Source organism: Rhinatrema bivittatum, chromosome 5 (genome assembly GCF_901001135.1).
Source record: "Rhinatrema bivittatum chromosome 5, aRhiBiv1.1, whole genome shotgun sequence".
Lineage (NCBI taxonomy): Eukaryota > Metazoa > Chordata > Amphibia > Gymnophiona > Rhinatrematidae > Rhinatrema > Rhinatrema bivittatum.
In genome coordinates this window covers 289,389,714-289,412,142 of record NC_042619.1, presented here as the reverse complement: position 1 = coordinate 289,412,142, position 22,429 = coordinate 289,389,714, and the positions used below count along the sequence as shown (strand labels likewise).

The 22,429-nt window shown below is 47.4% G+C and overlaps 1 protein-coding gene across 8 annotated transcripts in view; it reads left to right on the top strand.

Annotated features, from left to right (window-relative positions):
- The window catches only part of CDCA2 (cell division cycle associated 2), a 272,763-nt gene that overhangs the window by 40,053 nt on the left and 210,281 nt on the right, over positions 1-22,429 (top strand). For all 8 annotated transcript variants that reach the window (XR_003857078.1, XM_029604097.1, XM_029604094.1 and 5 more), the window contains 5 exons: positions 10,842-11,004; positions 11,272-11,486; positions 18,620-18,713; positions 19,054-19,247; positions 20,424-20,493. Coding sequence is in view for 7 of the 8 variants with exons in the window: in XM_029604097.1 (XP_029459957.1) it covers positions 10,842-11,004; positions 11,272-11,486; positions 18,620-18,713; positions 19,054-19,247; positions 20,424-20,493 (736 nt within the window). In the remaining variant the exon portion in view is untranslated. The remainder of the gene's footprint in view (positions 1-10,841; positions 11,005-11,271; positions 11,487-18,619; positions 18,714-19,053; positions 19,248-20,423; positions 20,494-22,429) is intronic.

The window sequence follows — 22,429 nt, the reverse complement described above, 5'->3', positions numbered from 1 at the left end:
TTAGCATATAGCACATTTAAGACTAATCGGAGAAAATTCCTTTTCACTCAACGCACAATAAAGCTCTGGAATTTGTTGCCAGGGGATGTGATTAGTGCAGTTAGTGTAGCTGGGTTCAAAAAAGGTTTGGATAAGTTCTTGGAGGAGAAGTCCATTAATGGCTATTAATCAATTATACTTGGAGGTAGATCTTTAAAAAGTACGCCGGATTTTATAAGATACACGCATAGCTGCACGTATCTTACAAAATCTGGGGTCGGCGCGCGCAAGGCTGCACAAAATCGGCAGCCTGTGCGCGCCGAGCCGCGCAGCCTGCCTCCGTTCCCTCCGCTTCCCCTCCCTTCCCCCCACCTTTGTTGGGCAAGTTACGCCTGCTTGAAGCAGGCGTAACTTGCGTGCGCCACCTCTCATCCCCCGGCACAGGTCGCAGTGCCGGGGGACTCGGGACCACCCTCCCGGCCCGCCCCGGACACGCCCCCTCCCGCCCCTTTTACAAAGCCCCGGGACTTACGCGCATCCCGTGGCTTTGTGCGCGCCGGCGGCCTATGCAAAATAGGCACGCCGGCATGCGTAAATCCAGGAGGATTTACGCGCGCAGGGCTTTTAAAATCTAGCCCTTAGGGAATAGCCACTGCTATTAATTGCATCAGTAGCATGGGTTCTTCTTAGTGTTTGGGTAATTGCCAGGTTCTTGTGGCCTGGTTTTGGCCTCTGTTGGAAACAGGATGCTGGGCTTGATGGACCCTTGGTCTGACCCAGCATGGCAATTTCTTATGTTCACTAACTGTTGCTGATTTGGAGAGTTAAATTCAAAATTCTCACTTTCATTTTTAAGGGAGTGAAGGGTTTGCCACCACCATCATTTAATGCAGCTCTCAATTTACCAGCCTGTGTGTTCACCCTCACAGAATCTACTAGCTGTACCAACTTACAAGCAGATATCCATGAGAAGTGGTTAATTTAAGGTTCCCTGTATGTACCAGGATCAGTCCAGACGGTGGGTTATGTCCCCCGTCCAGCAGATGGAGTCAGAGTAAACTTCAGAAGGTGCTGGCATATAAGCTGGTGCACCCTCCCTAGATCCTCAGTATCTCTCTGACTCCAGCAGATGTGAGTAGGGGAACTCGGTGCTTCCCCTGTTAGGTAGACATTCTCCACATACACTCTTCTTTATTTTTTCCTCAGGTTGGGTCAAGCTAGTTACAGCATTAGTCACAGTGTTAGTTTAAAAAAAAAAAAAGATACAAATTCTATGGTAATCTGTCTGGCTCCTCGGAGCCCCTTCTCCTTGCCAGCAGGGCTGTGTCATCAGTCTTCCTCCTCCTCTCCCTCCTGTCTCACCGGAGGTAAGTTGTTTGTTGTTGTTCTGTGGAGTTTGCTCCTGTACAGGTCTTCTCCCTCTGGTGGAGCAGGGGGTGGATGCTGGTGGGGCCGTCCCCCCCCCACCTCGGCCCCGCGACGTGATATTCCCCAGGGCCGACGCAGTAGGGAAGTGGCATTCCCCTGCTGCTGTTGTCGGGGGGCTTCAGAGTTGAGCGGAGGTGCTCGATTCCCGCTCCTCCCGCGGTGCTGCTCGGCTCCTAGTTTTCCCGCGCTTGCTGTTCCTCCTCCGGGCCCAAGTCATGCAGCGCCCCGCCCAATGCTCTTCCTGCGGCTGCCCGGGGCCGGGAGGATCGCGGGAGGGGCTCTGTCACAGGTGTCTCTCTGGTGGGGAGAGCAGCCCCGCGCTCCAGTCGACCTCGCCGCCGCTTTCTTCGGAGCGCCGCGAGCCTCGGGGGACGGCCCCGCCCCTCCTTCGGTGGGAGCGGCGGCCATCTTGGAGCTGGAAGTCAGCACGTTTTCAGAGACAGAGGGAGCTCTGGAGGATCTTAAGGACTTGTCACCGCCGGCCCTTGATCAGGGCCTCACTCTGCCCTCTTCAGACCCTCCAAGGGACCCCCCCATGCGCCCCCCCTCCGGGCACCTCTGCGTTCTCGGCCGAGTTTGTTGTGCTCATGCACAAAGCCTATTTACAATCCATTCAGCAGCCGGGGGGCCTGGCCCAGGATCCACCTCCCTGCAAGGTCCGTCGCCTGGCGGAGGCAGCAGTCGCAGTCCCTGGAACCTCGGGGGGGGCCCAGGGTGCATCTTGCCCTCCCCTCGGGGGGGGGGAGGGGCTCCACTCCCAGACCTGGGGGGAGACCCGGCCTTGCCTTCGGCTGATGACACTCATATGCCCTTTCATCTGGAATGCGATGATCCCCGTGTTCTTCGGATCTTTCGTAAAGAAGAGCTAGTGGACCTAATCCCCCATGTTCTGCAGGAGTTGGACCTCGACCCACCCGTAGGGCCCCCGGCTCCCACAGTTGCCTCATCCAGTAAGAAGGGGAACCCATTATTGGCGGGTCTGCGTCCCCTGGCTCGGACTTTTCCAATCCACGATTCCTTTCTACAGCTCCTAGTGAAAGAGTGGGATACCCCGGAGGCCTCCCTCCGGGTCGGCAGGGCAATGGACAAGCTCTACCCTCTACCAGGAGATTTTCTGGACCTTCTCAAGGTTCCGCAGGTGGACTGTGCGGTCTCAGCAGTCACAAAAAGGACCACGATCCCGGTCCCGGGGGGCACGGCTCTCCGTGACCTGCAGGATAGAAAGCTGGAAGTCTGCCTCAAGAAGGTCTTTGAGGTCTCGGCGCTGGGAGTCCGCGCAGCAATCTGTGGCTCGCTCACCCAGAGGCCTGGCCTCTGGGTGAGCGAGCAGCTCCTCACCTCTCAGCAATTGTCGCCGGATGAGGTGGCCCAAGCAGATCGGCTGGAAGCCGTTATGGCCTACGGAGCTGATGCTCTTCACGACCTGCTGCGCGTCTTAGTGAGGACCATGGTCTCCGCAGTCTCGGCCAGACGCCTCTTATGGCTTCGCAACTGGACGGCGGACTCCTCTTCCAAATCCAGCCTGGGTGCACTCCCTTTCAAGGGCAGGTTCCTGTTTGGCGAAGATCTGGACCAGATTATCAAATCGCTAGGGGAAAATGCAGTACACCGGCTCCCTGAGGACCGTCAGCGGTCGTATCGTCCCTCCTTTTCCTCCAGGAGTCGTCCCCGCACCCAACGCCGCTACAGGGGCGCCAGGCAGCAGGGGAGCCGGACACCTTCCTCCAGGTCTCAGTCGTGGCCCTGTCCCTTTCGTGGCCGCCGGTCTCCTAGGGAGGCCTCGACGCAGGGAGCCTCTTCCAAGCCTCCTCAATGATGCCAGGCCAGCCCACTCCCCGTTGCCTCTGATCGGGAGCCGCATCTCTCTTTTCTACGGGGAGTGGGCCAACATCACCACGGATCAGTGGGTCCTGGATATTCTAAGACATGGCTACGCGTTGGAGTTTGTACGCATCCCAAGAGACAGGTTCATTTTCTCGCCCTGCGGTTCAAGTCTCAAGCGCCTGGGGGTACAACAGACCCTAGACAGGTTCCTGGACCTCGGGGCCATCTCGCCTGTCCCCTCCGGAGAGGTGGGCTCGGGTCACTATTCAATTTACTTCGTGGTACCCAAGAAAGACGGGACTTTTCGTCCCATCCTGGACCTCAAGGAAGTAAACAAGGCACTTCGGATATCCCGTTTTCGCATGGAGACCCTGCGTTCCGTCATCGCGGCGGTCCATCAGGGAGAGTTCCTTGCCTCTCTAGATCTGACAGAGGCCTATCTGCACATACCGATCCTTGCGGCTCATCGGAAGTTCCTTCGCTTCAAGATCTTGGAACCAACACTACCAATTCCAGGCCCTTCCTTTCAGTCTGGCGACCGCCCCCAGGACCTTCACAAAGGTCATGGTGGTAGTGGCGGCCGCATTAAGGCGGGAGGGGATCCTGGTCCACCCCTACCTGGACAATTGGCTCATCCGGGCGAAGACCTTCTCGCAGGGGCTTGCCGCAGTCGACAGGGTCGTCCGTCTCCTTTAGTCTCTCGGCTGGGCGGTGAATTTCAACAAGAGCAGTCTCCGACCTTCTCAGTGCCTGGACTTCCTGGGAGCCCGCTTCGACACAGCTCAGGGCAAAGTCTTCCTGCATCCAGACAAAGCGCAAGCACTTCGAGAGCAGATTCAGCGCTTCGCGGCTCTGCTGGAACCCACGGCCTGGGATTACCTACAGATATTGGGATCCATGGCCTTCGCAATAGATCTGGTTCCGTGGGCATTGGCGCACCTGCGTCCCCTGCAGGCAGCCCTGCTATCTCGGTGGAAACCCGTGTTTCGGGACTATCAGGTCGTCCTCCCTCTCCCCCCGACTGCCAGGAACAGCTTACATTGGTGGCTAGATCCAAGGAACCTGGCTCAAGACTCCCTTCTCGAGACTCCGGATTGGGTGGTGGTCACCACCGATGCCAGTCTGACCGGCTGGGGAGCAGTTTGTCAACAGAGCTCGGTGCAGGGGCAGTGGACAAAGGAACAAGCAGCCTGGCCCATCAACTGTTTGGAGACCAGAGCGGTTCGGCTGGCACTCGAGCATTTTCTCCCTCTTCTACAAAACCGGGCAGTACGAGTCCTGTCGGACAACGCATCAACAGTCAAGGCGGCACCAGAAACCGTCAAGGCGGCACCAGAAACCGACAGGTGGCCCTCGAAGCCTCTCAACTGATGGTCTGGGCAGAGCGCTTTCTCAAGCGTCTGGCAGCCTTGCACATCGCCGGGGTAGACAACATCCAAGCAGACTACTTGAGTCGCCAGACTCTGGACCCCGGGGAATGGGCCCTCTCAGACGACCCAATGTTACTCATCACCCGTCGCTGGGGGACTCCGTCGATGGATCTCATGGCAATGCTCTCCAACGCCAAGGCCCCTCGATTCTTCAGTCAAAGGAGGGAACACGGCGCAGAAGGGGTGGACGCCCTGGTGCTTCCCTGGCCTACCCGGCTCCTTCTCTATGTCTTCCCACTGTGGCCCCTGGTGGGCAAGGTTCTAAAGAGAATAGAGAACCACCAAGGGACAGTCATCCTGGTGGCTCCGGAGTAGCCGCGGCGTCCGTGGTTCGCAGATCTGCTCAACATAGTGGTGGACGGTCCCCTACGTCTCGCCCATCTTCCTCTGCTCCTTCATCAGGGTCCAGTATTTTCCGACCAGGCAGAACACTTCTGTCTTGCAGTCTGGCTTTTGAAAGGAGGGCAAGGGCAAGGGCTACTCTGCCCAAGGGCAAGGGCTACTCTGCCCCAGTTGTAGACACCCTCCTCAAGGCATGCAAGGCCTCGACGTCGGTCGCTTATGTACGGGTCTGGAAGGTGTTCGAGGTGTGGTTCTCTGACCATGGATCTCACGCGGCCACGGCTTCAGTCTCTCAGATTCTGGCCTTTCTCCAGGACGGCCTTGAGAAGGGTGTCGCCTACAATTCCCTGCGGGTACAGGTCTCTGCCCTGGGATTGTTCGTTCGAACCGCGGGACGACCGGACCTCTCGTCTCATCCGGACATCACAAGGTTTCTCAAGGGTGCTAAACACTTGCGACCTCTGGTGCAGAATCCCTATCCCTCGTGGAATCTCAACCTGGTCCTCTGGGTTCTCTCGGGGCCTCCCTTCGAACCACTACGTAACGCTTCACTCAAGGATCTCACTCTCAAGGCGGTCTTCTTGGTGGCCATAGGTTCGGCGCGTCGCATCTCTGAGCTCCAGGCCCTCTCCTGCAGGGAGCCCTTCCTGCGCTTCACGGACTCGGGTGTCTCGTTGCGTACGGTTCCCTCGTTCCTGCCCAAGGTAGTTTCCGCATTCCATTTGAACCAGACAGTGGAGCTCCTGTCCTTTCCGGTGGACGCTCCCAGGTCTCTCCGGCATCTGGACGTCAAACGTACCCTACTCCGCTATCTGGAGGTGACCAACGACTTCCGGATCTCCGACCATCTCTTCGTTCTCTGGTCCGGCAACAAGAAAGGCTCTCAGGCTTCGAAGACTATGATAGCGAGGTGGCTCAAGGAAGCAGTGGTGTCGGCGTACATCGGCGCCGGCCGGGTCCCCCCGGCGGAGGTCAAAGCTCACTCGCTGCGCACCCAGTCGACCTGGGTGGAATCTCAGTACGTCTCATCTCAAGAAATCTGTCAAGCAGCGACTTGGAAGTCCCTGCACACGTTCTCCAGACATTATCGGCTTCACTTGCCGGTTTCCGGCTCAGGGTCTCTTGGCGACAGGGTGATCCGAGCAGGGTTCTCAGGGACCCACCCGAGTTAGGGAAGCTTTGGTACATCCCACCATCTGGACTGATCCAGGAACGTACAAGGAAAAGAAAATTATTCCTTACCTGCTAATTTTCGTTTCTGTAGTACCAAGGATCAGTCCAGACACCCACCCTGGTTCTGTTAGGACCGGGGTCACTCCTGCTCGTTTTGTGTCTCCTGTTCTTCTGGTTTTTCTGTTGGAGCGGGTCCTGTTTCCTCGTTCCCTGTTTCCCTTTCTGGGGCTGGTCGACAGTTCTACTTAAAAGTTGCATTGTTAGTTTTCAGCAGTTTAAGTTCTGATATGCTTGATCCATCCTTTTCAGTTTTAGCAGCTTTGATATTCTCGATACTGAGGATCTAGGGAGGGTGCACCAGCTTATATGCCAGCACCCTCCAAAGTTTACTCTGACTCCATCTACTGGACGGGGGACATAACCCACCATCTGGACTGATCCTTGGTACTACAGGAACGAAAATTAGCAGGTAAGGAATAATTTTCTTATCTCAGTTGTGGAATTCTTCACCACAGGAGATTAAAGATGAATCCTCATTGGTGAAATTTAGGAGGATCTTAAAGGCTCATCTCTTTCAACAAGTCTCTAGCATCTGAATTTTTAGGCCTGACTGAACATAGAGGAATACAAGTCTTTTTACCACAAGAGCCTAAAAACTTTCCTTGTTTAGCCTGTCCATACTGTTCTGCATCCCCAGCACACTATTGGTATCTGCCGACACGACCTGCAAGTCTTACAGAGTGCAGGCTTTTTCCTGTGGTCAGCTTGAGCTGCCATTTCTTGAACGAGGCACCTCAATGGTGCCTCTTGAGTCTTTCCTCATAGGGGAGCTGTTCCATTCCCCTTATCATTTTGGTAGCCCTTCTCTGTACCTTCTCCATCTCAATTATATCTTTTTTGAGATGCGGCAACCAGAATTGTACACAGTATTCAAGGTGCGGTCTCACCATGGAGCGATACAGAGGCATTATGACATTTTCCGTTTTATTCACCATTCCCTTTCTAATAATTCCCAACATTCTGTTTGCTTTTTTGACTGCCGCAGCACACTGAACCGACGATTTCAATGTGTTATCCACTATGACGCCTAGATCTCTTTCTTGGGTTGTAGCACCTAATATGGAACCCAACATTGTGTAATTATAGCATGGGTTATTTTTCCCTACATGCATCACCTTGCACTTATCCACATTAAATTTCATTTGCCATTTGGATGCCCAATTTTCCAGTCTCACAAGGTCTTCCTGCAATTTATCACAATCTGCTTGTGATTTAACTACTCTGTCATCTACAAATTTGATTATCTCACTCGTCGTATTTCTTTCCAGATCATTTATAAATATATTGAAAAGTAAGGGTCCCAATACAGATCCCTGAGGTACTCCACTGTCCACTCCCTTCCACTGAGAAAATTGTCCATTTAATCCTTCTCTCTGTTTCCTGTCTTTTAGCCAGTTTGCAATCCACAAAAGGACATCGCCACCTATCCCATGACTTTTTACTTTTCCTAGAAGCCTCTCATGAGGAACTTTGTCGAACGCCTTCTGAAAATCCAAGTATACTACATCTACTGGTTCATCTTTATCCACATGTTTATTAACTCCTTCAAAAAAAGTGAAGCAGATTTGTGAGGCAAGATTTGCCTTGGGTAAAGCCATGCTGACTTTGTTCCATTAAACCATGTCTTTCTATATGTTCTGTGATTTTGATGTTTAGAACACTTTCCACTATTTTTCCTGGCACTGAAGTCAGGCTAACCGGTCTGTAGTTTCCCGGATCACCCCTGGAGCCCTTTTTAAATATTGGGGTTACATTTGCTATCCTCCAGTCTTCAGGTACAATGGATGATTTTAATGATAGGTTACAAATTTTTACTAATAGGTCTGAAATTTCATTTTTTAGTTCCTTCAGAACTCTGGGGTGTATACCATCCAGTCCAGGTGATTTACTACTCTTCAGTTTGTCAATCAGGCCTACCACATCTTCTAGGTTCACCGTGATTTGATTGTCCATCTGAATCATTACTCATGAAAACCTTCTCCATTACGGGTACCTCCCCAACATCCTCTTCAGTAAATACCGAAGTAAAGAAATCATTTAATCTTTCCGCGATGGCCTTATCTTCTCTAAGTGCCCCTTTAACCCCTCGATCATCTAATGGTCCAACTGACTCCCTTACAGGCTTTCTGCTTCAGATATATTTAAAAAAGTTTTTACTGTGAGTTTTTGCCTCTACAGCCAACTTCTTTTCAAATTCTCTCTTAGCCTATCTTATCAATGTCTTATATTTAACTTGCCAACGTTTATGCTTTATCCTATTTTCTTCTGTTGGTTCCTTCTTCCAATTTTTGAATGAAGATCTTTTGGCTAAAATAGCTTCTTTCACCTCCCCTTTTAACCATGCCGGTAATCGTTTTGCCTTCTTTCCACCTTTCTTAATGTGTGGAATGCATCTAGACTGTGCTTCTAGAATGGTATTTTTTAACAATGACCACGCCTCTTGGACATTTTTTACTTTTGTAGCTGCTCCTTTCAGTTTTTTTCTAACAATTTTTCTCATATTATCAAAGTTTCCCTTTTGAAAGTTTAGCACGAGAGCCTTGGATTTGCACACTGTTCCTCTTCCAGTCATTAAATCAAATTTGATCATATTATGATCACTATTGCCAAGCGGCCCCACCACCGTTACCTCTCTCACCAAGTCCTGTGCTCCACTGAGAATTAGATCTAAAATTGCTCCCTCTCTCGTCAGTTCCTGAACCAATTGCTCCATAAAGCTATCATTTATTCCATCCAGGAACGTTATCTCTCTAGCGTGTCCCGATGATACATTTACCCAGTCAATATTGGGGTAATTGAAGTCTCCCATTATTACTGCACTACCAATTTGGTTAGCTTCCCTAATTTCTCTTACCATTTCACTGTCCATCTCACCATCTTGACCAGGTGGACGGTAGTATACCCCTACCACTATAGTCTTCCCCGACACACAAGGGATTTCTACCCATAAAGATTCAATTTTGTATTTAGTCTCACGCAGGATGTTTATCCTGTTGGACTCTATGCCATCCCGGACATAAAGCGCCACACCTCCTCCCGAGTGCTCCTCTCTGTCATTGCGATATAATTTGTACCCCGGTATAGCACTGTCCCATTGGTTATCCTCTTTCCACCATGTCTCTGAGATGCCAATTAAGTCTGTCATCATTCACTGCTATACATTCTAATTCTCCCATCTTACTACTTAGACTTCTGGCATTAGCATACAGACATTTCAAAGTTTGTTTTTTGTTTGTATTTTCATTCTGCTTTTTAATTGATAGGGATAAGTTAGAATTTTTTAGCTCAGGTGACTTTTTAGTTACAGGCATTTGGACTACTTTTCTTATTATTGGAACCTCACTGTCGGGATGCCCTAATTCTAATGCATCATTAGTATCCTTTGAAGATACCTCTCTCCGAACCATGCACTACTGAGCGACTGTCGGCTTTCCCCTTTGTTCTAGTTTAAAAGCTGCTCTATCTCCTTTTTAAAGGTTAGCGCCAGCAGTCTGGTTCCACCCTGGTTAAGGTGGAGCCCATCCCTTCGGAAGAGACTCCCCCTTCCCCAAAAGGTTCCGCAGTTCCTTACAAAACTGAATCCCTCTTCCTTGCATCATTGTCTCATCCACGCATTGAGACTCCGGAGCTCTGCTTGCCTCTGGTGACCTGCGCATGCAACAGGGAGCATTTCAGAGAATGCTACCCTGGAGGTTCTGGATTTAAGCTTTCTACCTAAGAGCCTAAATTTGGCTTCCAGAACCTCCCTCCCACATTTTCCTATGTCGTTGGTGCCCACATGTACCACGACAGCTGGCTCCTCCCCAGCACTGTCTAAAATCCTATCTAGGTGACGCGTGAGGTCCGCCACCTTCGCACCAGGTAGGCATGTTACCAGGCGATCCTCACGCCCACCATTTTAATACTGTGATACAGTAGTTTTGATTCTCCATGCTCTGGTTTGTCTTTCTCTGTGTGAGGGCATCTGGCCTAAGAGGAAGGCATGGCAGACGTTCTCTAGTTAGGTTATGCTTCAAATTGTTAAGATCATTAGCATATTTGAGAATTGTTTAGCCTAGGTAGTAAGGCATAGACTGGCAGAACTCGAGAAAAGGAAATTAACAGGTAAGTTTGTTTCTTTCTTTTTATTTTTTAATTTTACCATTGTTCCTTTAACTGTAGATCACTGTTTTGCATTATGTAATTATGTAATAATACAATGTATTAAGTACATACAAGTTTTGCATAAAAATGTGTAGTAGGATCAATGATTTGCATAATCAAAGCGAATGGAAGCGGAAATGGAAATTGAAAAAAGAATTTGCGGCGTTTAGTCTTTTTCCTCCTGCAATTTTCTGCAGCAGCGAATCAAAGTTGGGTTTTTGATTAGCTTTCTAGGGTTCAGTTAATTTTATTTAGGTATGTATTACTTACACATTAGAGCAACCTTGTGCAGTAGATAATCTACCAATCAAATTGGGTAATAAGGCCTTCTATTTAATAGCTTTCCAAATTAAAGCTATTGATACCTTGATGAATATGTCCTCAAACTATATAATTGTCAACAGTAAATAAAGGACAATATATAGCAGTGTTTTTAATGTCAAATGTACATTTGTTTTTCAGGTTAGCCATTTTAGATCTCCTACAGTTAAATCTCCATATGGTTCTTCATTAAAAGAGAAAATGTCTGTGTTCAGATCCTCTTTCCAGTCTGTGAAAGAGAGCAATGGGAAAATTAGCTTTCCTGGACTCGATGAGGAGGGAAAAGAATCTGAAGCAACAAAAAGTAAGGAAGTCTGTAGAGAGAATTATTTTTCTAACATTGGCCTTCATACAGCGTTTTGGAGTGTAATTTTCATTCCCACGTTCTAGACATAATAGAAATGATCATTACAAATAAGTTAACCAATAGAAATCTCTTACATTTTTAAGTTGATTTTCAGGAGAAATATATTTTTAACCCACATCATGTGGGTCCACAAGTATTCTGATCTAATCATGGATTTCTAATGATGGTTTATAAAATTAAAAATGTAATTTGTCTGAAATGTAGCTGAAAGCAGAAGTCCATTCAAGAAACAAAATGAAAAAACTAAACTACATGAAGAACCGTTATCTAAGAAGAAAAGGGTGGCAACTGAAGGAAGTTTCAGCTTAAAGCCATCAGAAGGTAGAGAGACTGAATCAAGCATCCAACTAAGCTACAGTGGTCCTTGCAGCATTCCGAAAGACACTACCTGCCCTGGAACTGCAGAAGAGATTACCAAGGTATATTTCCTTATTTATTTATTTAAAAGCATTTATATACCACTTTTACAACTAAAAAGTTGAACAAAAAGGTTTACAGATAAATATATTATAAAAATCAGTTCTCTTAGGACAAGCAGGATGGTATTGCTCGCGCATGGGTGATATCGAATGGAGTCTGGCATGGAAAACTTATGTCAGTTTCCAGAACTTTGACTAGGCATATTGAGCATGCCCTATACCATGCTAGGCCTACCATGCCCTATACCACTTATCTACGCAGGTTCCCTCTTCAGTTTCTTTTTTTTTTTTTTTTTTTTTTGTGGAGCTTTCGCCTCATGGCTAGTGAGCTCGTGGTTGTTTTCTAAAAACTTGCTTGGAAAACTTTACCACGGATAGTTTTCATTGTTTTTGCATCTTTTTTTTTTTGGTGCGGGTCCCTCTCCGGTTCCCTCTAGTGTCTCAGTGAGGTGTTTTGGCAGTTCTGTAAGTTTTCTTTCGCTCTGTCCTCCCGTGGAGGTGGTGCCTCTGTGCCCACTGGCGTCTATTGCCCTACCATCTCCACTTTAGTTTCGCCCCGTTCAGTTTGTATCGTCATGGCCTCGTCGATGCCCGAGGACGATACCCATCATGGACCCACCCGACATGTATCCTCTACCTGGGGGCATCGCATGACGTCCAGGAGTTGCGCCTGTGCGACCACATGACCCCGAATTATTTAGCCCAACTGAACTTTGCCCTACTTGTGCTAATTATAATTCTGGAAAAGAGCCAATTTTTCTCAGGCTAAACCTTCCTCCCCCAAATGTCTCCCTTTCTCTCTTACCTTTTATATATATTTTTTTAGGAAGAAAAGGACTTGTACTCAGAATTATTTATTATAATTCTTTTATAAGTAACAATATGAAAATTATTACAAGTTAGTTATAATCAATTTTTTTATAAGTATAATTTGTATAATAATCATAATCTTGTGCTCAGCTATACATATTATTAAAAAGCACAAAAGCAATATTCCAAAATCAGTTCTCTGATTCGTTTAGCCTGGGGAGAAAGTAAGGAGTGCCATGTAATAATGTAGTCACCTGCCTCAGCAAATATGCTAGCCTTCTCCAAAATTGTCAGGCTTTCTGTATACAATATCTTGGGTGTAATAAATCCTTGCTCCATGACGCCAGGATACATATTTTTCTTATGTCTCATTACTCATTTGCCCCCACCCTTACATCCCTCTTGATTATATTTTTATCATATTTTCATCATATATTTTCCAATTTTCCCTTTTTCCCCTTGTGCAGTGATACAAAAGTTCACAGTGAACTATAAATGCCATCATGTGTTGGCGTGCATATATTTTATTTCCCCAATTCCTTACATCAACTACGTCAGCATCTGCCTTCCCCTTTGGAATTCTCACTTCTGTCTTGTGAAAAGTAAATCAACAGTCGGGGTCTGCAGCAGGGTCCTCTGCATAGCTAAGTTCCTGCCTTTTGCCACCCAAAGGGAACAATGAGTATTGCTTATCACTTCTGTTTTCCTTGCTAACCACAAATTTCCTTTGCTCCTTCATCTCAAAATAGTATCTGCAGAGGCAGGCAGTACAATGAGAATAGTGGACAAGGGTAGTAAAAAGTTAACTCTGTCCAAGGTTCAAGCTCTCCAGATATGTCTGGAATATTCTATTAGATAAACAGAATGGACATTGCGCTTGCCTCCTCAAGATGGAAAAGCTCTTCGGGGCAAGAAAGTCCGAACCATCGATATCTGCATCGGTGGCAATGACACCAAAGGACTATGAAGCCGCACCGATGGACACTGAGCCATCGACACTGGCGGGCCATCCACTCTGTCAATGCCAGCGGCTGTTAGGGACGCTGGGGACTGGTCCCTGTTGGTCTCTACCAGGTCGAGGACATCAGGTTCATTGTCTTCATCCTTGGCGCCTGGGAAAGACCGGGTCGAGCACTGAGGGAAGCCAAGGAAGCATTGGTACTGGTCGCCTTCAATGCATGGTGCCGGGCTTGGGTTGCCATGATGCCCCCGAAGTGATCCCACAGCGAGGAGTGCCTATCCTCCATCGATACCAGGGATCTTTGACGGTCTCCGCTGGTCTTGTTGTCAGTTGCTGATGCACCTCAGGATCCGAGGAAGATCTGGCCACCCCTCCTGCCTCATAGTCCGTTTTGGCATTGGCAACTTTCAAGAAGGAGTTGGAGCTCAGAGTCCAGCTGGCAGTTGAACTTTGACTGTGGGGCTTTGAGCTCGCGGCACTGACTGTATCGGTGTTTGCTCTTTCCCTGCTGGAACCACTACTGGAATGTCTCAATGTACTCATTGGTGTGTTACCGACCCAACTGACGCTGGTTCCTGGGAACCCATCGATGCCCAGCGGGGCACCAGTGATTCCCCTGACTGATGTGGTGCTCGTCGCTGGTTCCTCAGAGGAGGAAGCTCCATCAAGATCGGATCCACCACAGCTGTAGCCCCCTGTCCAGCTTTGCTGGGGCTGGCACCGGTGCCTTGGCCTCTGGACGAAGGCTGAGCACCCAGGGCCTCATCCCCTGTGGATTTCAGTGAGGGTACAGCCCCTTATGACCCCTAGGAGGGAGGACATTGCAAAATCCTCTTCATAGAACTCGAAGGGTTTTCCCTCAGAACCATCTCTGCCTGAGGACCTGAACTTCGCAGGGTTTGCACGGGCGATGACTGAAGCTATCCTGTTTCAGTTGGTAACTGAGGAGGATGCCAGGCATAAAATGCTGGAAATTCTCCAGCTTATGTAGACTCCAAAAAGATTGTAGTGGTACTGGTACTTGAGATCTTTAAGGAGTTGCTGTTGAGGATTAGGGAGCTGAGGATTAGGGATACCTGCTGTGAATTGGAAGGCGGACGGGGTTTACCTAGTCCAACAGGCTATCAGATTCAAAAGATGTCTGCTGGCACACCAATCAGTGGTGATCGAATCCGCTCTCGGACTCATGCCTCTGCGCCCCAGGGGAAGGATCACAGAGTGCTGGATGCTCTTGGGAGGAAAGTCTTTCAGGGGGCTATGCTCATTGCCTCCTACCAGCTCTATATGAGCCAATACTCTTGCAACCTCTGGAAATAGGAGCAGGAGGCAGCCTATCAGCTGCCTCAACAGCAACAGGACACCTTTCTGTCGCTGTTGCGACAGGGCCTGGAGAGCGAAAACATGAGGTGCGCTTCACCTACGAATTTTTCGAAATGGCAAGAGTCTCTGCAGCAGGAATCTGTGCCCGAAGAATAGCACGGCCGCGGGCCTTGGATCTCCGACCAGAGGTACAGAAATACTCGTTGACCTGCCTTGTACTGGGAAGAATCTCTTCGAAGACAAGGGGAGGGATGCAGTGGCCCAGCTGCAGGATCACCATGAGATCCTCCAGCATTTCCCCATTAGCACTTTGGACCAGTCCTCCTCTGACCTGAGATCTGCGAGGCAGGGTCAGAGGGAGGTCTTTCTAACACCAGAGAAAGTACTGTCCTCAGGCTCCTCGCTCCTGTTTTGCAGAGGGTGAGCTCTCGCGGTGGTCCCAGGCAGCAGTGAGCTCCCAAATCCAAGGATGGGGTTTTGACTGGATTATAGGGAGCATAAGCCAGTTGCCCGTACCTGAAATGCTGGACCCCCCAGGCTATGGTTCTTTGTGACTCGGTGGCCCAGTATAACCTCGGACCAGTGGGTTCTGTCCATCATCCGTCAGGGGTACCGATTGAATCTATTGGGTGTCCTGCCAAATTGCCTCCTGTGCCTGTTCTGGGGGTTGGTAGCGCATCAGGAGGTACTACGAACAGAGCTCTCCTCCCTCTTAACGGCCAGAGCGGTCGAGCCCGTACCACTAGGGCAAAGAGGATGGGGATTCTACTCCCAGGTACTTCCTGATTCCAAAGAGAACAGGGGGATATTCCGTCCCATCCTAGACCTGAGGGCCTTGAACAGGTTTCTAAAAAAAAAGAAAAATTCAAGATAGTTTCCCTGGGCATCCTGATTCCTCTCTTGCAAAAAGGGGACTGGCTATACTCCCTCGATCTAAAGGACGCGTACACCCACATTGAGCTTTACCTAGGTCAAAGGAAATGTCTCAGATTTGTTTTGGGAAAACAGCACTTCCAGTACAGAGTGTTGCTGTTTGGGCTAGCATTAGCCCCATGTGTCTTTACAAAGATCCTGGCCATGGTGGGGGTGCACCTCCGCAGGCTGGGAGTGCATGTTTTCCCTTATCTGGACAATTGGCTAGTCAAGAGCGCCTCTTGGTCAGGGGCAAAACAGTCCCTGCACTTGAACATCCGGCTGTTGGAGTCACTAGAGTTTGTCATCAATTATCTGAAGTCCCATCTCAGCCAGTCACCTCAATTGGACTTCATAGGAGCCCTGCTAGACACAGCTCGGGCAAAAGCCTTTCTGCCATGTTCTAGGGTGCTCACCTTGGCATCCATAGCAGAGATGATTCAACAGAGCCAGCAGGTATCAGCTCGGCACATGTTGAGGCTGTTGGGCCACATGGCCACCACCGTCCATGTTACTCCCTTGGCATGTTTAGACATGAAGTCGGCGAAACAGTGTGACAAGGCGTATGCATCCTAAGTTTCTGCCTAAGGTAGTGACTGATTTCCATCTTAATCAGTCAGTCGTCCTGCCAACATTCTTTTCCAGGCTCCATTTGCATCAAGGCGAATGAGCACTGCACAATTTGGACTGCAAGAGAGCCTTAGCGTTCTATCTGGAGTGGACAGAAGCCCATAGACATTCCTTCCAACTTTTCATTTCTTTTGACAGGAATAGATTGGGAGTTGCCATTGCCAGACACTATTCAGTTGGCTAGCAGATGGCATCTCCTTCTGTTATGCCCAGACGGGACTGCATCTTGGGGGTCATGTCAGGGCTCGTTCTGTTAGAGCCATGGCAACATTGATGGCCCACTTACGAGAAGTTCAGTGGAGGAGATCTGAAAAGCTGTGCATGGAGTTCTCGCCACACATTCACATGTCACTGCTTTCTGGATAGGGATGGCTGACGAGATAATAGGTTTGGCTAGTCTGTCCTCAGTAATCTCTTTGAGGTGTAGAACCCAACTCTCCCTGTCTAGGGCCCATTGCTTGGGTTCAGGCTGTCTCACCCTCTGTTACCAACGACACCGTGTTTATTGTGCCTGTTGGCGCCTGGTTGGTCCCCCTTTTGTGTTGGGGAGCAGCCTGTAGCTAGGGATTCACCCATGTGCGAGGACTACCATCCTGCTTGTCGTAGTGGAAAGCAGAGTTGCTTATCTGTAACACGTGTTCTCCTAGGACAGCAGGATGTTAGTCCTCACAAAACCTGCCTGCCATCCTGTGGGTTTCTCCTTAAATTTTTCATTTATTATAATACTATGTTATAACATTAAAGATGGAACCTGCATGGATGCGTGGTTTAGGGCAAGCTGGGCATGCTCATTGTGCCTCGTCAAAGTTCCAGAAACTTTGACATAAGTTTTCTGTGCTGAGCTCCATCCGATGACTTCACCCATGTGTGAGGACTAACATCCTGCTGTCCTATGAGAACAGGTAAGCACTCTGATGTTTTACAGTGAGTGAAGGCCCTGGTCTCTGGATTGGGATATGCCAGAGGCGGGACTGAGGGTGGATAGGACTGTGTAGCAAGGCTGTATCCCCTACCTAGGTAGATACCTTATCTATCATAAGAAGAACAGCTATCTTTATGGAAGGGAGTGTGGCCCTCACGGTTGCCTAGGAAAGATTGAGATGCATCTCAAGCGAGCTTTTGATGTCACAGTACTAGCACTTTGAGCAATAGGGTGTTCAGGTGTAATGGCACAAGCTGCTTGTTCTACATTCAACAGCTCCTGTGGCCAACTCTGATGCGGCTTTTGACAAGCGGGAGGTGGAGTGTCTGAAGACTGGACTACCTTCTATTGCAGATGCCTATGGCTGAGAAATTAGGTGATCATATATTTGGTCAGAGTCTCAGCTTAGTGGTAATTTTATGAAGCATGGCGCAAGATAACAAAGGACGGGGTGGTCCTTTTTCCATTGCAAAGAACAGCTATGTGTTACACTTTAATTGCCCAGTAGTTGAGGCCTTCCTAAGCTCCCTTTTGGATCCAGAATAGTAAAAGATCATAGTTCAATGTATATCTTTTTTTGAAGGCGGTGTTTCCGGTCCCAGAGGCCAGGGTACATTTACTTTGTGGTGCCGAGATAGGAGAGCATGTATCAGCCCATTTTGGACCGTAAAAAAAAAAAAAGTAAATGCATTTCTATTGGTGCCACACTGTTGTATGGTAATTCTGTGCTCAGCGATTGTAGTGGTTAGAAAAGAGTGGAGTTTTCTGGTTGCCCTACATCATTGAAGGATACCATTTGCTCGGCATATATTTGCAAGGGTTGCAAAATTCCGACAGGTCTGAGGGCGCATTCTACAAGAGTGGAAGCAGCTTCTTGGGTAGAGTGTCAGTTGGTGTCACCACATGTAGGACTAAGGTGAAGTCCTAGCTTCATACTTCACCAAGCATTACCATTTAGATGTTCGCGTGCCAGATGACAAGACCTTTGGTGAAAGTGGCCTTTGGTGAAAGTGGCCTTTGGTGAAAGTGACCTTTGGTGAAAGGGCGGGAACCCTTTCGGGTTCCCGCCCAATTTAGGGGGGCTTGAGTACATCCCACTTGTCTGGACTGATCTTGTTATGAACAGGAAAGGATAATTGGTTCTTACCTGCTAATTTTCATTCCTGTAATACCACAGCTCAGTCTAGAAACCCATCCCGATGCTACCGAAAGACTGAGTGGTCCTGATGGTGCTTGTTCATCTTATATCAGAAATGTTTTCTATTTGTACATAAGTTGTTTTTTTCTTAATGCAGCTGAGTTTTCTGGAAGTATGAGAGTTTGCAGTTCACGGGCTTCCAACCCTGTGTTTGCGTTAGCCCTATAAGGGTGATTGGTTTCTACTCTCTGGCTTGGGTACAGGTCAATACTGAAGGACTGCAGGTGGCAATCTCGATATGTAGCAGTGCCTCAAAGTTTTTGTTCTCTGCCTTCATCTGCTGGTAGGGATGCAAAATCCACTTGTCTGGACTGATCTGTGGTATTACAGGAACGAAAATTAGAGGTACAAACCAATTTTCTTAATTTTTCTGTCTGTAGGGAAATTGTTTTGATTCATCATTTGAGAGCATTCATTATTCCAGATGCTCAGTATCAGAGGTTTCTCCAAGTCTTTTGGCAACTGAAGGAAGAGGTAAGTGAATAAGTGAATTCTTTACTATTGCTTGCCTCAGACTTCTAGAGGAAAAAAAAAAAAAAATATATTTTATATGCCATGTTGCTCATTTAAATCTGTTTATGCATCTGCATGCAAACCATATATCAGGACTTTAAACTGACTGAAAAGTCTGGATTCTCCCCATCCAAAAGACCCCACAATGTTCTTTTAAGTGTTTAAACTGGATTGTAGGAGTTTGAGCATCTGGAATGGATATTCTGTAAGCCAGATGTCATATCCATGTCTGTCTTATAATAGCTGTTTCTATGTTTTAAAGAATAAATTACTCTATATATTGAATATTTTTGTTATGAAGACGAATGGACTTTTTCACCATGTGGAGAAAGAGAAATTGTGAATTACAATGCTTTGAAACAATCTGGGAGAGAGAAGGTCACATTTGCCAAACATCTGATGCCAGAAATATTTGATGGGACCATATCGCCATGCAGACCATTACAGAAAGACCACCCCTTCCTTCGACCAGTGCTGAAGAAGACTCCTCTAAAGGTATAGTATAGTTTTGTTTTTTTCATTAAATGTTTTACAGTTCTGTTTGTCTTGGCTAAATTTGCTTGACCGGATTTTGTCAGCCAGCATACCTGGGGCCTCATTTACTAAGCATGGAGGTATGATACAGTATTATTACTCTGGCAGTTAGACCAAGAGTATAATGTATTGAAGTTTTTATAGTTTATATGTACATTGATGTTGATCTGTCTTTTATTATGAATGTTTTAACCATAAGCCACCTCATGCTAAAATTGTACAGAGCGGGTTATAAATTTTATATAAAAAAAAAAGCTTATTTTTCCATAGATGTAGAATGAGAGAAAAACATTAGTAAATCAGGCCCTTGATGCTTCAGAGCTTGATTTATTTACTGAATTTTTAAATCTGTAGAAATAATTCTGAGGTTTGCATTTTTTGAGGATCATCTTACTGGGGTTGTAGCTCACAAAGTGATGTAGATTGAGAAGCACTGCATAACAGTTATAGTTTATAGAATGAAAGATTAATAAACAGTACTGGATGTAAATCATCTTCTAACAAATTTTTGGACCAGAGCACCAGCGTAAGGGTAGTGGTGTATGCTGTGTTTGATCCTCCAATTCACTCTCTGCTCCTCACCCTAACTAGTACTGGCGCTGGAGATGCTATGAAGGAGCAAGGCTAGTTTCACATAATGGCAACATGTACTGGATTGATTCAGGGTACATGTACTGAGTTCTGGAGGAAGCCACAGTCTGTGGCCCCAGCAGAGGGTTGCTGTTGATGTCTGGGCTAGACTCTATGGGGGAAGCAGATGAAGGGAAAATGGAAAATTCTAGATAGTTGTGAGCAAAGGCTCATGGTGCCATTGGCCCAGCAGAGATTTTTTTTTTTTTTGTATTTGAACTAGAAACCAAGAAGAGCAGACTAAAAGATAGATAAACTGTCATCTGCATCTGTTTGCATTTATGGGCGTAAATAATACTTAGCTTTGTTTTTAGTGCTTTGCCTGTCCAGCTTTTTCACAGAATGTGGTTGAGAGAGAACATTGTGCAAAATAATTGCCCAGTCATTTTCCTTCAATAAATGTTGGAACTTCATATAGAATGTTTTGTAGTTAATTTGCAACATCAAAACTGAAACATTTGGATAAAAGAATATGGTGTGTGAACTAATCTCTATTTCTTTTATTAGGAATCTCTATCTACTTTGGAAGCCCATGACCATAATTTGTTTGCAGAAAGCACAGGATTCTTAGAATCTGGTATGAAATTACTTTACACTTAAAACAAGTGTTCATGTGTTTTTGTAAACTAGCTTTAGGAATCATGGCTTTTAGGTATATAAGCAAGTTTGCTTACCGTAAACGGTGTTTCCGTAGATAGGATGAATTAGCCATGCTGTCATGGGATCTGTCAATCAAGTCCGGGAGGCGGAGCTTTACAAAGCAGAGATTTAGATTTTAGATCTCTGCGGCTGCACGTGTGTTCCCGCGCAGGAAAGTAACAGATTCTCCTCAGTCTGTGATTAAGCTGTAGTTCGGAAAGACGGTGACTGCCAGGGAGGAGGGTGGGTCAGCGTGGCTAATTCATCCTGCTATCTACGGAAACACCGTTTACGGTAAGCAAACTTGCTTTTTCCCGTTGCTAGCAGGGCTGAATTAGCCATGCTGTCATGGGAGTCCCAAGCTCCCGATCAAGTTGTTTATGGTATATATGTTTGTACGTGATCATGAACAGTGTGGCATTCACCGTGTACAAGAGGAAAGAGATTGCAGGATTGCGTTTCCTATCTTCGCATCAGTGGCTGCTTGTTGATCAAGGCAGTAGTGCGATGTGAAGGTATGGAGCGATGACCATGTATCTGCCTTACAAATGTCAATACGTTGTACATTTTTAAGGTGTGCCAAGAAGGCCGCCACTGCTCTAACTTGGTGAGCTTTGGGAACAGAATGTAGCGTTAGGTTCTGTTTGTTGTAGCAGAACTTGATGCACTGTGCTATCCAGCTGAAGATGGTGTGTTTAGCCACCGGTAGTCCAGGCGCCTTCGGTTCGAAAGAGACAAAGAGTTGAGAAACACGGGAGTCCAAGTTCATTCGTTCTTTGTAGTATGCTAAAGCCCTCTTGCAATCTAGTGTATTAGTAATTTTTCCCTTTCATTTGCATGAGGTTTAGGGAAAAAGATGGCAGTTCTATGGACTGGTTGAGATGGAACTGAGAAACCACTTTTGGTAGGAAGGATGGGTGAGTTCGGAGAACCACTTTTTGGTGATGAAACTGTAAATACGGAGAATAATGGACCAAGGCCTGTAATTCACTGACTCGTGTGCTGATGTTACTGCAACCAGTAACACCACCTTCCATGTGAGGTATTTAATATGTGCTGAGTCCATGGGCTCAAACGGGAAAAGCATAAGCTGTTCAAGAACTATGTTGAGGTTCCACGGAACTGGAGGTTTGGAGATCGGAGGGCGAAGATGAGTTAACCCCTTGATGAAACGAGATAGTAAGGGGTGATTGGAAATAGGAATATTGTTAAGTGGTCTGTGATATGCCGCTATGGCACTGAGATGAACTCTAATGGATGAGGTTGCAAGACCAGCTGTGTACAGTTCTTGTAGATAATCCATGAGTAACTCAGGTGAACAGTCTAATGGTGGTACACTGTTAGAGGTACACCAGGTCGAGTATCTTTTCCATTTATAACTATAGTTTTTCCTTGTTAAGAGTTACCTGGATTCTAGCAAAATGGATTGTGCCAAAGTGGAAACTCCCTGTTCTGTTAAAAGGAGCCTCTCAATCTCCATGCTGTCAAATGGAGAGATGAGTGTAGTGGGTGTAGAAGCGTTCCTTGATCTTGGAAGAGAAGATCTGGGCGATTCGGTAATCGAATGGGGTCCGTGATGGACAGTCGGAGAAGGAAACTGTACCACGGTTGTCTTGGCCAGGCTATTGCTATCAGTATCAGTTGTCTGTTATGCACTTTTGAATTGTTCTTGTTATGAGTGGTATGGGAGGAAAGGCATACAGGAGGCCTGTCGTCTAGGGAATGAGGAAGGCATCCTGGGCGATCCTGAACTGACTTGGTCGTATCGAGCAGAATTTGGGAACCTGAGCGTTGATCTCTGTTGCAAAGAGATCTATCACAGGCATCCCCCATTGCATGAAGATGCCTTGGGCTATCTCCGAATTGAGTGTCCA